This window comes from Rhinolophus ferrumequinum, chromosome 21 (genome assembly GCF_004115265.2).
Source record: "Rhinolophus ferrumequinum isolate MPI-CBG mRhiFer1 chromosome 21, mRhiFer1_v1.p, whole genome shotgun sequence".
Lineage (NCBI taxonomy): Eukaryota > Metazoa > Chordata > Mammalia > Chiroptera > Rhinolophidae > Rhinolophus > Rhinolophus ferrumequinum.
In genome coordinates, this window is record NC_046304.1 from 1,824,590 (window position 1) to 1,840,691 (window position 16,102).

At 48.6% G+C, this 16,102-nt stretch overlaps 1 protein-coding gene across 1 annotated transcript in view; it reads left to right on the plus strand.

Moving 5' to 3' along the window:
* TNFRSF13B (TNF receptor superfamily member 13B) overlaps positions 1 to 4,469 on the plus strand; it is a 42,904-nt gene extending 38,435 nt beyond the window's left edge. The window contains exons 4-5 of the mRNA XM_033089267.1: positions 3,470 to 3,676; positions 4,207 to 4,469. Of these exons, the coding sequence (XP_032945158.1) occupies positions 3,470 to 3,676; positions 4,207 to 4,469 (470 nt within the window). The remainder of the gene's footprint in view (positions 1 to 3,469; positions 3,677 to 4,206) is intronic.
* Positions 4,470 to 16,102: the final 11,633 nt, after the last annotated feature.

A 16,102-nucleotide genomic window follows, 5' to 3' on the forward strand; every position in this document is an offset into this window, starting at 1 on the left:
AGGACAGTCTTGGCACTCATTGCTGCCAGAGCTAGTGACTGAGCCCATCCAGGTCGTGCAGAAAGAAACATGGGGTCAGCTTTCCTGTTAGTGTCCCCACGACTGCTGGACCTCTGACTTCCTCATCCTCTGATCAGCCTTCAACCCGAGTCTTTGGAAGTGTGAACTACCACAGCAGCTTTGAGCTGTTTTTCTGTTTTGAATATGATACACAGAGATCATTTTTAAAGGAAGGTATTTTTTAAAAGGTTTTGGAAAAGAGTCTCCATCCCACCTCCAGGCACCCAGTTTCTCTCCCAGAAGCATGACTACTAGCAGTTTTTTTCCTTTCACACATGTTCTTATCTAAGGCATATTTGCATTCTTAAGTGTTTTATACCAATGGCAGCATTGAAATGCCCACCTCTCCATTGTTACTCCGTATCTCTAGGGGATGGGTCCATCTTAGGATGCACGGATGTGCCGCATTCATTCTAGTGACCGTGCTGTGGACATTCCACTCATGACGGGTGGCTAGGCCATCCCTGGCTTTTGCTGTTGCAAACAAAGCTCCAATGAAAGCCTGTGTCTGTGAGTGGGTCATGTCCCTGGAATTGGACTTAGTGAGTCCACAGGAATCAGGAAGGTGCATTTTCAGTGTTGGTAGATGGGTCCAAATGGCCCTCGAAGGAAGCAATCCCTGACCCCCCAGCAAGGAAGGAGGTCCCTGTTTTCCCATGCCTTTGTGAGATACGTGGAAAGTGACATCTTGTAATTTTAATTTGCTTTTCTCTTATTCCAAAGGTTTTGAAATGCATGTTTAGGGGGTGGTCACCAGGCAGAAACTAGTTTCATTTCCCACAGGAAACCTCAAATCACTGGTCTGGGCAGAGGGATGAAGAGAAGCTGGGACAAGCGCTTCACGCCTTCAGGAACAGAGAGAGTCTCTGCTCTGCTTGTCTACCAGGGCATCTGAAAGCCACCCAAACTTAGTGGCCTGTGAAAGAATAACAACCATTTTATTGTCTCCCACGGTTCTGTGGGTGATTGGGCTCAGCTGGGCAGGTCTCCTGCTGGTGTTGCTTGCAGCCTCCGTGTAGTTGCAGGCAGACAGTGCTGGGGACGCATCGCCTGGGGGCTCGGCTTGGATGGTGAGATGTCTGGGCCTCACTGTTTTCCCCTGTAGTCTCAGGGCTGACCCCGCTCCATGGGCCTCTTCACGTGGCCTCTCCATGTGAACTCTCCAGCTGAACTTCTCATTTGGTGGCTCAGGGCTCTCAGGGGAGCAAAAGCAGAGGCTGCCAGGCCTTCTGAGGACATGGGCCAGGACTGGCACAGTGTCACCTCCACCTCATTCTACTGGTTGCGGTGAGGCCCAACCCAGCCTGGATTTGAAGGGCAGGAAATGGGGAAGTGGTTCTTTGGGGCCATCTCTGAACATTCACTGCCACAGTCTTAAGAGTTGGTCTGGATGCTAGAAATCATGCTGAAAACATTTGAAATATCCAAATGTTTACTTTAGTCTTTCTCCTTGAATAGACATGGCAGTTCATTTGTACTTCGCAACAATCTGGTAGCTAGGCATCCCATCTCTGCTGTGAAGACTGCTGGCCTCTCCCTGTTGATCTAGCCAATACGATGTTCTCATTTAATTCTAGAGGCAAGTATGAGGTAAAGAGATGGAGAAACCTGGGAGTAGGGAAACGTGGATGTCACTTTGCTCTGCAATGTGCCCTGTGATTTCTTCCTGGATCCTCTCACCTCTTAGGGTCTCAGTCTCCAGATCTGTAGCACCAGCATTCCGTGTGCCCCACGGGGGGGAGGGTTGCTTCCCCCTCCCCATGGCCCTCTGAGCTCTAGGCGTGGGGCATGAAGGTCAGCTGTGCAGGCCTGGGGGTGGTGATATTAGCCCACCCAGAGCTCCTGTCCTCCCCAATGAACCTCAGGGTGACACTTGCCAATTCTGTCACTTTATGGAACTCCTGACCCTAGGAAGCTTGTGTAAGGACGAAGGGCAGTGTCCACCCTTGCTGCTTCTGTGTGGCAGGCCCAGAGCACTGGCTGGGAGTCCATCAGACCAGTTCCCAGGTGCAGCTCTGCGACTGGGAACGTGGGACTTTGACACTTGGCTTCGTCATCTGTAAAATGGAGTGTAAAATGGTGTAGCCCCTGTGGAAAACAGTCTGGCAGTTCCTCAGAAAGTTAAACATAGAGTTAACTTATGACTCAGTAATTCTACTCCTAGGTATATATATATCACACAAAAACTTGTACACAAATGTCCATAGCAGCATCATTCATAATAGCAAAAGGTGGAAACAACCCAAATGTCTATCCATAGATGAATGGATAAACAAATGAAGTATTTGAACAATGAAGTATTATCTGACCATAAAAAGGAGTGAAGTCCTGACCCATGCTGTATGGATGAGCCTTGAAGACATGCTAAGTAAAAGAAGCGAGACTCCCAAGGTCACCTGTAATCTGATTCCATTCATATGAAATGTCCAGAATAGGCAAATCCACAGAGACACAGAGTAGTCATTGCCAGGACCTGGGCGGGGATGGCGAGTGACTGCTAGTGGGTATCCAGGTGATGGAAATGCCTCAAATCAGGTAGTGGTGCTGGCCGCATAACCTCATGAAAGTACCAAAAGCCACTGAGTTGTATACTTTTAAATGGTGAATTGATGGCATATGGATTATGTCCATTTTTTAAAGGAGGTGATCAGTCCTCCTTCCTAGGAGCAGGAGAATTAAAGGACACACTATAGGAAGTGCCTGCACACAGAAAGGGCTCAGTAGGTGGTCCACGTCACGAGTATATTACAAACACATTATATGCACTTGGGTTCATCTGTCCTTCCACCCTGAGGCATAAGAAAACTCCAGGACCAAGGAAAAGCTTGGAATGACAGTGACTGGGCCCCATTTCCCAAGGCCCTCCTGGTTTACACCTGCTGTCCCAGATGCATTAGCGGCCACACCTGGCTCACTGTCAAAGTATGTGCTCCCTCAGGAAGGCTTCTCCCTGGGGGAAGGCCCAGGTCAGGACAGACAGAGATACCCGCCCTGGACTCTTGTCCATTCATTTGTCCAATCATTTGTCCACCCACCTTTGGCACTGTCCCATTCTACATCCCCAGAGCAAGCAGAGACAGCAAAGAGGACCAGCTTGAGAAGTGTCCCGCTCTCAGGTCCTGGGAAAACTTGCTACCAACCTCAGATAGAGGGACCTGGTTTCCTCCAGAATGCAGAGAGCACGCCAGCCAGGTCTCAGGATGAGGAAGGGACCAGCCTCTCCTGGAGTCAGGCCCACAGCAAGTGGCAGCTGGGGCTCGGCCCTCTAGGAGGGTGTGGGGATGGCCATGCAGCTTGCTGGGGCCTAAGCAGGGGACACAAAAGTTATAGGGCAGAGGGCTGCTGGACTAAGTGGGTGGGAGCACTTCAGAGAAGGGTCCGGGCAGTGATGGGCCCCTCCTGAACTCAGGGCCTCACTGCTGTCTTATAGCCCCTCCAGGGCTGAAGCTGAGCGCTGATCAGCTGGCCCTGGTCTACAGTACGCTGGGGCTGTGTCTTGGCACCGTCATCTGCTGCTTTCTCCTGGCCGTGGCCTGCTTCCTCAAGAGGAGAGGGGACCAGTTCTCCTGCCAGCTCCCCCCAGGGCCATGTCAGACCCGGGCCAAGTCCTCCAATGGTGAGCATGAAACGGGGGGGGGGGGGGGGGGTCCTCGCCCTCCCACTGCTTGTGGGACAAGCCGCCAGCCTTCCCTTTGTGCCCGCACTGCCGCTGCTTCTAAATGGAGAGCTGCTTCCTGGGAGAGGCTGGAGGCAAATCCCTGCAGTCTTTTTCCATGTTGGTGAGACCAGGTTCAAACATAAGGAAAGAGATGAGGCACCTGAGTAAGGGCCGGTGTAGGGTAACTGCAGGGGCCTGGAGGTTGCCGGGCTAAAATCGGAGGCGGTCTTTCCGGGTTTGGGGGGGCACAGGAAGAGTGTCAGCCAAGGTGTGACAGCCTGCTCCTGCACAGGTTCCCCCAGGCGGAAGGGGATCTGGCACTGGCAGCCCGCTGGGTGGAGGAGGGCATGGCGGGGTGCAGAGAGGTTTATGTCTGTGAGAGGCATCTCATTCTCCTGACAATCCACAACACAGCCGGAGGTTCCTGGGTGCAGGGCGGAGGAGGAGGGTCGGGACCAAGGCCAGCGCCCTCTCCCCTTTTCGTGCAGATCACTGGATGGAAGCTGGGAGCGCGGCGGACGTGGCGGACGGGCCGCCGGAGCCAGTGGAGACCTGCAGCTTCTGCTTCCCCGAGTGCAGGGTGCCCACCCAGGAGAGCACCGGGGGCACGCCGGGGACCCCCGGCCCTGCATGCGCTGGGAGGTGGGGGTGCCCCGACCCAACGGTAGCCGGACAGCTCTGCTCGGGACACCCGGACAGCAGCCTTGAGGTCGTGTGTGCAGCTGCCCAGGAGGGGGGCCCGGCCACATGAAACGGGTGGGGGTGGGGGGATGTGGGGGCAGGGAATGAAGAGAGAAAGAGACAGAGAGAGAGAGAGGGGAGAGAGAGAGAGAGAGAGAGAGAGAGAGAGAGGAGGGGAGAGCTGGGGGAAGAGAGGTGCCAGGGCAGCAGGCCAGCACTGCCCTTATTCCAGGTCTGGGTCATCACCACCTAAACATCAGAATAAAGTCGTCTGCATTTGCGGGACTCAGTCCCCAAGAGCCCTTCTATGGAAATAAAACCTTCCGTGGTTGTCTGCTCCTTTCTGTCACTGGTTTGGATCACGTGATGATTCTGGATGGTTCCACTCTCACGCTGCCTCCCTCGGCTGAAGGCTCCAACACAGCAGCCGCAGCCCCCTGGTTTCCCAGGACGTACATGTTGACTGTCCAGCAGGCTTGAGAGGGAGCTTGTTGACCTGTGGTGTCAGAAGCAGGGGTCCCCACTGGGACTGCCAAGAGGGAAAGCTAAAGCATGGCCCGTAGAAGTGCGTGCGTGTGGCCACACCAGAACTAGAGCTGGGCTTCCTTACATTTCATCTAGAAAATAATTCCTCACCGTGCCTCCTCAGGGAGGGCACAAAGCACATCGTGCGTGTGGAGCGGGCAGGAGCGGGCAGGCAGGCTGAGCCCAGCGATGTTCTTATTCGCACCCACCTTTGGCCCCATCTAGCCACCAACCTGCACTAGCAGTTGCTTATTATTTTTCTTTCCCTTAATTCTCCTTTTCTTCTATACCTATTTTAACCTCATGCTAAATTTTATGGACTCTGACTGATAACACTAAGCAATTCACAGTTTTAGATGTTACCTATACTTGACATTTTTATTAGCATTGAAATTTATTTTTAAGTAGCATTTAAACCTTAAAATGTATGATTCTTAGAAGCATTTTTGCAGTAAGGTAAACACATGATTATGTAAATTAAAATGATGCATCCCATGCTACCCAAGATTACCTTGCGCACACCCACAGGCACCGAAGGTTCACATACCGTATATTTCCCTGAAAATAAGACCAGGTCTTACACGTGTTTCCCTGAAAATAAGACCGGGTTGTATACTAATTTTTGCTCCAAAAGATGCATTAGGGCTTCTTTTCAGGGGATGTCTTATTTTTTCATGTACAACAATCTACATTTATTCAAATACAGTCATGTCATCTTCTTCTGGAACATCGTCATAATGTACTAAATGCATCCGTCTGGCTGACAATCTTAACTGGGGCTTATTTTCGGGGAAACACGGTACACACTGGGAGGTATAGACAGGAAGCCTGATGATGCTGTCTGATCACAGTCCATGGCTGCCAGGCTGTATCTGCTTCCTGGGGCTGCTGTAAGAAAGTACCACAACCTGTGCGGTTTAAACAACAGAATCTTAGTGTCTCACAGTTCTGGAGGTGAGATATCTGAAATCAAGGTGAGGGCAGGACTAGTTCCCTGAGGGACTGAGGGAAGGACCTGTTCTGACCGCTGTCCTAGGCCCATCTTCTCCCAGTGCATCTGCGTCCAGCTGATTTCTTTTTATAAGGACACCAGTCATACTGGATGAGGACCCAGCCTAATGACCTCATTTTAACCTGATCACCTCTGTAAAGACTCTCTAAATAAGGTCACATTCTGAGGTGCTGGGGTTCGGACTTCACGTGAATGTTGGGGGACACAGTTCAGCCCCTAACACAGGTTGTCCCGAATCCACCCTGCTTCATCTCTGTCTGCGGGTAAGCTGGATTCTAAAGTGCCTGCCCAAGCGAGATGTGTGTCTGAGCCGCTCACTGTCAGCCTAACAGGTAAATGGGGACGTGTCGGCTGTAGTTTCCCACCACCATGCCTAGTGCAAGAAACTTCTGGTCTTACTGCAGGACTGGCACTAAAACCCCGTAACCACAGACAACAGCCAGGCGCTGACAACATAATAGCACATTTAGGTACTGCCACAGTGCCCCTTGAATGCTAAGGCTTATCTCAAAGGCGTGCAGTCTTCCATTCCTCTGTAACACTCAAATTCTGCTCACTGGACGCCAGGGGCTGAGCTGGGTGTTTCTGGTAGTGCAGGAGGGGTTGGGGGGCCGACTCCCCAACTCCAGCTTCCGTCAGATAAAAGTAATCTGGGTTTTTGTCAGTCTTTCAATTGCTCTTTTGTTTTTCTGTTTTTTGAAACAGGGATCCCTTGCTAGAAAGACCATCTGAGACTCTAAATACTGTCCACTTCATCTATGCTCTGTCTGTTGGTTCTCTCTCCTAAATATATTCTGATTTCCGCCACTCATAGCCTCTTGAGACTGAGCTCCTGTCATGTCTCACCTGGGTGAATGCACCAGCCCCCACCAGCCTCCCTGTTGCCACCTTGTCCCCTGGGCCAGGGCTCAGCAGGCTGTTCTGAAAAGAACCAGGTAGGAAGTGTCTTGGTCTCTGGTGACCACACAGTGCCTGCGGCAATGGCCGCACACCTCGTCAAGTCGGCTGTGGCGCACCAGCCTTTGATGACAAGTACACAAGCAGGACGACTGTGCTCTGGCAAAACGGCTTCGGGAAACAGGTGGCAGGCCGAATTTGGACCATGGGCCGTAGCTTGCCAACCCACCTGCTTCACGGCAACACTGATCTTGTTTTTCCAAGCTTTGTTGAGACAAAATTAACATACAACATTGTGTAAGGTTACGCTGCTGATTGGATACATTTATGAGGGACAACATGATTACCGCCAGGCCAGTAACTACCACCTCCATCCTGTCACATGATTACAATCTTTTGTGGTGAGAACATTCAAGATCTACTCACTTAGCAACTTTCAAGTATATAATACAGTATAAATAGCTATCATCACCATGCGATACGTTACATCCCCAGAATTTGTTAATCTTCTAACTGGGAGTTTGTACTCTTTGACCAACATCTCCCCATTTCCCCCACCCCCACCCCCACCCCCTGTCCCTGGAACCACCACTGTACTCTATTTCTCCCAAAACTTACCTTTTTATTTATGCCTCAAGTTTTTAATGGTTATTTACAATATACGTCTTTAATCGCAATCAACCCTCAAATAATATAACATTTCACAGAGTATAAGAAACTTACAATATATTCCCAATTCCCCCCATCTTTTGTGCCACTGTTGTCATACATTTCACTTTTCACACATTCTATAAACTCACAATATATTGCTATTTTTGCTTCAGAAATTCAATACCTTTTAGAGTGATTTAAAGTAAGAAAAAATAATGTCTTTTCTATTTACCTTCATTTCTGGAAATCCTCATTTTTTTGCATAGATCCAAGTCTCTGGTATAATATTGCTTCCACCTGTTTTTTGTTTGTGGTGTTTTTTTTAAACATCTCTTATATTGCGAGTCTGCAGGATCTGAATTCCCAATTTGTATTTGAAAAGTCTTTCATTTTTGAAAGATTTTTTTCTGGGTATAGACATTGGGGTTGCCAGTTTTTTCCCTTTCAGCATTTTAAATGGCTTGTGTAATTTCTGACAACACATCTGCTATAATTCCTATCTTTGTTCCTCTATAACCTGTGCCCTCAAAATTGTCTCTTTATCTTTTTAGCAGTATGAGTATGTTGTATCTAGGAGTTTTTATTTTGGTTAGGTTAGGTTTGTGATTTATCTTTTTGTTTTTAATTTTTTTATTTGTTTCAGGTGCACAAACAATGTAATAGACATTTATCATTTATATCCCAAACAGTGATAACCCCCCTCCCCCAATCTACTACCCCTGACATCGCACACAGCCATTACATTTCCACTGTCTCTATTCCTATTGCTGTACTCCACTTCTTGTAACTATATATATATTTACATATATATGAAATTCATATATATATGAAATTGTAGTTGACATGCATTATTTTTAGCTTCAGCTTCAGGTGTACAGTGCAGTGGTCAGGCATCTACATCATACCTGAGGTGGTCTCCCTAATGAGACAAGTGTCCACTGGATACCCTACAAAATCTTTACATTATTGATCACATTCCCCAAATTGACTTTTGTATCCCTGTGGCAATCTTGTGGTTACCGACTGTGCTTTCTAATCCCCTCACCTCCCCCCTGATCCCCCCCCCACTCCCCTCCATCTAGCAACCCTCAGTTTTTCCTCTGTCTCTGAGACTGTTTCTGATTAGTTCATTCACTTATTCTTTCCTTTAGATTCCACATATAAGTGAGATCATATGGTATGTCTTTCTCTGTCTTATTTCACTCAGCATAATGTTCTCTAGGTCCATCCATATTGTTGCAAATGGTAAGATTTCCTTCTTCTTTATGGCTGCGTAATACTCCATTGTATAAATGTACCACTGTTTCTTAATCCAGTCGTCTACCGATGGGCATTTCAGTTGTTTCCATGTCTTGGCTATTGTGTGTAATAAACATAGGGCTGCATACATTTTTTTGAATTAGAGTTTTGGATTTCTCCGGATAAATACCTAGGAGTGGAATTGCTGGATCATAAGGTAGTTCCATTTTCAGTTTTTTGAGATACCTCCATGCTGTTTTCCATAGTGGCTGCACCAATCTGCAATCCCACCAACAGTGTGTTTTGTGATTTATCTTGCTTGGCATTCTTTGAGATTTTTGGATCTGTAGCTTGATGTTTTTCATTATTAAAAGAATATATTGCAAATATATGGTGATGGAAAGAGAACTGACTCTGGGTGGTGAACACACAATGTGATATATATATAGATGATGTATTACAGAATTGTACACCTGAAATCTATGTAACTTTACTAACCATTGTCACCCCAATAAACTTAAAAAAAAAATATATATATATAGGCCATCTCTTCAAACTGATATTGTCCCGCAGCTCTGATGCCCTGTTATTTTGGGGATTTCCCCCATTCTTTTTTTCGTTTGTGTTTCAGTTTGGCTAAGTTCCACTGACCTTCAAGTTCACTGCTTCTTTCCTCAGTTGTGTTAGTTCAATGATGGGCCTGTGAAAAGGCATTCTTCATCTGTTACCATGGGTGTTTCTTCTAGCCTCTCGGTTTGACTCTTCCTTATAACCTCCCTCTCTCTGCTGAAGTTCCCCATCTATCCATGCAGTGTTCCACATTTTTCATGACAGCCTTCAACACATTAACCTGAAGTATTTAAAATCTCCTGCCTAATAGTTTCACCATGTGGGTCATCTCTGAACCTGGCTCTGTAAATAGGTCTCTTGGCAGTGGGTTGTTTTACTTGCTCTTTTGTATGTCTTGAAATTTTTTATTGAATGCCAGACCTGAGTAGAAATTCAAATAGGAAGTATTTATGCCTGGAAGTGGGCACACCTTTTTCCTGCCAGGCTGTGTGAGGGGTGGAATCAACTGGATGGTGAGCAGAGCTTGGTTTGGGTTTTGTTGCTGTGATCACCTCAGGGTTCAATCTCCCGGAGTGTGGCCATGTTCTTAGGTGGGGGCTGGGTTCCCATTATTCCTGCTGCACCCTCAGCTTGCTGACCTGGGTGGGGAGACTGTCAGCCTCCATCTCAGCCTCGGGCAGGCCCTGTGCTCCTGGGCTAGAGGCGGCTTTTGCAGTGGTCTTTTCCCGGGAATTGGAGCCGGCTCGTGGCTCAGGCCCAGGCCAGCTTCCTGCCTTCCACTGCATGGAAGGGTTTTTCCTTCCTCCCACCCTCACTGGGTTTTCACCTGTATTCTGAGGCCTACAGGTTTTTGCTACCCTTTCCCCAGTAGCTTGTGGCTTTCGTTAGGGAAAGAATCTGAGTGGGGCTGTGTGTTCCTCTGCCACCATGGCTGCTCCCCTGTCCCAGGCCTGCATCCCTTGGGGAGGCTCCCTTTGGTCTCCCACTCTTTGCCTGTTTTTATGAGGGTCCACCGGAAGTCTGTGGAGAACCTGCAAGTGGTGTCAGCCCCCGTGTCTGCAGTTTCCAGCTCTACGCTCTCATGCTAACCCACACGCGGCCGCTAGCAATTCTTGGAAGCATCAGCGGAACTCCTCTTATCCGCTCGCATGGCCGCTAGGCCACAGGGCCGGTGTGCACGTCACCTCTCCTCGGAGGCACGTGCCCTCCTGAGACTTCCGGCTCATTGGCTGCCCTGCACCTTCACCACATGGATGTATTCGGCAGAAGACACGATTCTGTAGACTACCCAGCTTTTTATTTCTAGGGGAGCAGTGGGCCTGTCAGGCTTTCTACTCCTAGCTGGCAGGTGGAAGCCAGAGTGATCTTTTCAAAACATTGATCACATCATGTCTTTTCACTGCTTAAAACCTTCCGGTGTGTTCTTGACACAAAATAATCCAACATCTTACAAGGGAAACGACCACTGTGGGCCAGACTCCACAGTAGGCTGGGGTAAGCACGCTCTGGCGCCCTCTCAGCCTCAAGTTTCAAGGGCAGACACGCTTGCTGTTCCTCACACCTGGAACGTTCCAGCTCTGATAGCTCACGCTGGGTCTGTCCTCATTCAGGTCGAAGGTGTCCTGATTGGACAGCCTCCTCTGACCGCGCTGTGTGCAAAGCCTGGCACGGCAGCTGTGCACTGCGGCTCCCTTACTTGTCCCTTCTACACGTACTTACCACAATCTGATGCATACTTGTCCTCCACCAGGCTCTACCCTCTGAGAACAGGACGTTGGTCTCTCATCTCCCAGCGTCCAGAGCCGCACTTGCATGATATGGGACTGCCAAATACTGCTGAATGAACGAATTCAGGAGCCTGATCTGATCATTTTCAGTCTTTTCTAGTTTTAACATCCTACAAAAACTTAACTTATTTACATTTCTTCCTCCTGTCCTAACTACTAACACTTAAATCCATTCATGGCTGATTGGTATGACCATCAGAAGACGCACAGAGGAAGTAGCTTTAGATTCATCCATGGCAGGGTTGGAAAGAGACTTTCCAGACCACCCATGTTAACCTCTCTCTCTTCCCATCTAACAGACGAAGGGCCAGAGGGGCTCAGAGGGGGATCTCTAGTCCCAGGAGCCCTCTCAGTGAGCAGAGAGCCCTAACTAGAACACTCATCTCGTCTCCTGAACAGAGCTTTTCCCACTATATCAAACTGGTTCCTACGGAAACAGGCCGATCCACTGACAGAGACAGAATGAGGAGATCACGTGGAGCTCTGAAAAATCCTTAATAGTTTGCATGAATTTGTTGTATGAAGAATATTGTCTCCAGGGCAGTCAGACTGCTCAGCTGGTTAGAGCGCGAGCTCTCAACCACAGGTTGCCGGTTCAATTCCCGCATGGGATGGTGGGCTGCGCCCCCTGCAACTAAGATTGACAACGGCGACTGGACTTGGAGCTGAGTTGCGACCTCCACAACTAGATTGAAGGACAACAACTTGGAGATGATGGGTCCTGGAAAAACACACTGTCCCCCAATAAACTTAAAAAAAAAAGTCTCCAACTTCAATGAGCTCCCACACTGGGATAAGGCGCGTAAGATTCGTCCAGGGCCGAGAGGCAGTTTTATGGAGACTCTAGCAGGACCAACAGGAGAGTAGCAGCACTGACCCGCAGGACTGCAGAGCAGCGCAAACCAAATCTATATCCTCTCCTGCAGATGTTCACTCCCGTTTTAGAAATAGCTTCTGCTTGCTTGTGGGACTTAGTAGAGCCTAAACATCTGCTCATGCGACAGCAGTTGACCGTGCAGCCTGAGCACCCCGTAACTAAATGAGTACTGTCTGACTTGCTTAGCCTTAAGGTTGGGTGTGTACAGCAGCCATAGTGCACATGGCATGTACGAAGAGACTGAGTTTGGACATGGCCAAGGAACAGGAAATGACATGAGCAGGTGGCATGGCATCAAGCGTTCCTTGTGGCCAGATGACTGAGGATGGTCCTACAAGACCGTGGTGAGGAAATCCTGAGTGGAACTTGGAGGCAGACATCTGCTCACCCGCCTTGTCTGGAGCGAGATGGGACCAAACATACTGAGCTACACCCATTTATGGGGAGTTGCTAACAGATTGGCTGGATGGTCAAGGACTTGGAATACGATTGAAAGATTCAGTGACAATATCTGGATGGGTACAGATCTCTCAAAATGGGCAAAGGCTGGATGCCCACGAGAATCCCCCCAGAGGGAGCTCTTAATGACTGGGGAGACAAATGGCATGCCACGTGGATGGACTCAGCTTCCGGCCCCAGCCACCAGGCTTGCTCGGTGGAGGCAAGACAGGCTCAATGTCACCGACTTGCCCTGACCAAGAATCGCCAGGCTGACGACTGGCAGCGTGCCTAACCGGCTAACAAGAGACTAGCAGCACTGACTCCCTGCAATGGCATTTCCTAGGAGGCCCAGGAAGCCACCTGCTGACGCTGGGCCTCTTCCATCATGGAGGGGTCAATCTGTCTTCACTGGGAGAAACCAATATTCTGGCTATGGATTTGCCTACCCTGTCAGCGCCACCATCCACTGTTTCAACATTCCAGGTAGTATCGCTTCTGATCAGGGAACCCAACTCACAGCAAGGGCCATGCAGCCTGGCGCTTGTGTCTATGGAACTGTTCACCCGCCACCCAAAGCAGCTGCGCTTACTGAAGACTGTTCTGGTGAAGGGCTGGGGCTCTTCTCTCCTGGGATGACTTATGCTTTTAACCAGAGACCGTTAATGGTGCGCACTCCCCCACAGCCAGGACATACTGGCTGTCCTGTGAGATGGCACTTTGCAGCATTATGACACTCAATAACCCCATCACACATTTTTCTTATTCCTGTTTTGGAAAACTTGGGCTTTGCTGACGTGAAGGTCTTAGACACCAAACGGGGTGCTTCCCCTGGGGAACACAACCCTGGTTCTATTTAATTTGAAAAGACTGCTGCACAAAGGGGCCAGGAGGACTAAGGCCGGAACCCCCAAGAAATGCTCTGGCGCCTCTTGGTGTTGCTATGTAAGAGAAGCAAACGAACTTGCAACAATGGCATCCAGAAAAGGACACTTCAGAAATGAAGGTTTGGATGAACCAGGTAAAGAGCAACTAAGGTTTTGAGGGCAAGGGAAGTGTGCAAGGGGGAGGAGAAGGGTGTCACAGATGCCACCTGCAGCCCTGTGGCCAGTTACAGAATCAGCTGCCTATCTTCTCCTCGCTCATTTATTTTAGATGCCGCAGCCTGCCGCCTCTCACCCCTGCCACCCCTCTCTGGCTGCTGGTACAGGAAGGGCAGAGACGGCCAGTTTTCAGAATAAAATGTAGCTTTATTATGACATAGGAAAGACTACAAGCCATTAAAGGAGGGCGAAGAGTCAAACAGTTCCTCAAAATGACAGGTAAAAGAGGTGTAAACATCTTAGTAATTAATCCACAGCATGATCACTGGAATCTTCTTACAATTTTTGTTTTAAGTTACAGCAAACAAAACAGTCACTTCAAAGGTCAAAGAGGGGGCAGTTACACAAGGGAAGCATACACACCAAGCCGAACCACAAATGCTCGGGTTTATATGGTACAGGGGCCGCTGCAGAAGGTGAGTCCTGGCACGTTCTAGCACCCGACCAGAGAGGGGCTGCGTGGGCCCGAGGAGGGCACAGCCACGCAGCCCTCAAGCTGCCTACCGGGCTCAGGCCCTGACCCACCGCTCACTACACTGCTCGGAACCCACTTCTGATATCTGAAGAGCGGAGGACCACGTTTCACTGTGAAGTGCTCAAGTGACGGTCAACATATGAGAAATACAGGTAATGTTCAACACACTGGTGGGGGTGGATCACTCAGTGACTCCTTAGTGGTCAGACACTAGGTAGTGATCTGAACACCTACATAGGGTGGTTGTCAGCATAAAAAAAAAAAAATTTCCCAAACCCATTATGTACCAATTTGTTCCTAATGAGACAAATTCAAATGAGCACAGCAACGGCAGGGCCTACGGCTGAGCTGGCAGCGCAGGGAGAGGGCAAACACCACAGTGGCAGCAACACCCCCTCCACACGAGTTCTTTCAGTCGGAGGGGAGTTTCTCAGCAGCAGACAGAGAGAGGTACGTGCTTAGAACGCCAATGCCAAAGGGAATAAAGAGAACTACTTTGGATACAAAAGTTTAAAATACCGTCTGCAAAAGATACACATGGCCCCACTGTGTCTCCCCGTCCTCCTGTTCTCAGAGCAGCTGAGCCTGGAACACAAGTGGAGACAGGAAGGGGTGCAGGTGAGTGGCAGACTTCTTTGGGAAGCAGGCTGGCCACACCACAGGTAATCTGCCAGAAACTCCAAGGCCACTGCAGCTGCTTCGTCCCCACACTGCATTAGGACACTCCAGGAAAGCCAGGGGGTCACAGGCGGCAAAGCACAGGAAGAGACTCCATGGCTAAGAACTCTGCAGGCCAACTTCAGCCACTCTCCTTTCCATTAGTCTTTCCTTATGAAAGTCAACACCTCTTTCTAGAAAAAATCTTCACAGCAGAAAGACACACATACACATGCCCTAGGACACAGGGGACCACTTCTGAAAATCTGAACCCATCTATATTTCTCTGGTAATGCCTGCTGTTTTAAAACATGCTTTAAAACCTATGTTCCTTAAATGAAGAACTGTAAGAATGAACTGAGCAAATGAGCAGTGCCTAAACAACTATTACTGCTGTACACTTGAAACTAATATAAAATAATACTGAATGTCAACTGAAGTTGGAAAAAAACCCAAAACCCCTAGCACTGGGGATTTTTCCATATATGATGATTCTGCAGTATGACTGTTTCTTTTCATAATCTAGCATTTTCAATACTGAGTAGTAACTACTCAACTACGTGCTGTGACTACCCCACCTCCTAACTTAGCTAGCTAATGAGCTAGATCTGGTCCACTGCCTGATTTTGTATGGCGTGTCAGCCAGGAATAGTTTACACATTTTTAAATAGTGAAAAAAAATTTCTTTCATGACATGTGAAAATGATATGAAATTCAAATTTCAGTGTCCATTAATCAAGTTGTATTGGAACACGGCCAAGCTCCTTTGTTTACGTATTAGTGCTGGCAAGACCATATGGCCCACAAAGCCTAAAATATTTACCATCTGGCTCTTGATGAAAAAAGTCTGCTGACCCTGAAATAGATGATTCTACTCTTCTCCAGGAAATGAATATTCCAGTTCAGGCCGACTGGGCTCCCAGGACAAGCACAGCTTGTTTCACAACTATACTAAAGCAACTTTCTCTCTCCTGTGTCTCTGGGTTGCAATTTCTCAGAAATGGACAAACAATGTAACTTTGGGTTTCAATAGCTAGACATATGCAAGATATCTTACAAACAACTGTTCCAGCTCCTCAGTCAGCTCTTCCCACCAGCTCAATCACAGTCACTTTTTCTTGCTACAATTTCAACTAACTGAATGTAAAGCAGAGCACTCAGCAATGTAACACAGTCTCCAATGGAAGCTACTCCAGCTTCAATCCCAGCGACAGGGAAGGCAGGTGGGACAGGAGGCCAAGAAGAAAACAGGAAGGGAAGCAATGAAACCACCGAGAAATGCTTCACGTACTCAAACAATTAACATGATAGAGACAGTGAGCTGCAGCCTGATTTTCCTTTGCTGGTCTGTGAGCTTTCACCAGGACACACATGCTTCCGGGGACGGGGGTGGGGGTGGGGCCGCAGGGGTGCGCACGCAACCGAACAGCACCAAAAGCAAGATTCACTCTCAAGAATAAAGGAAAAACTAC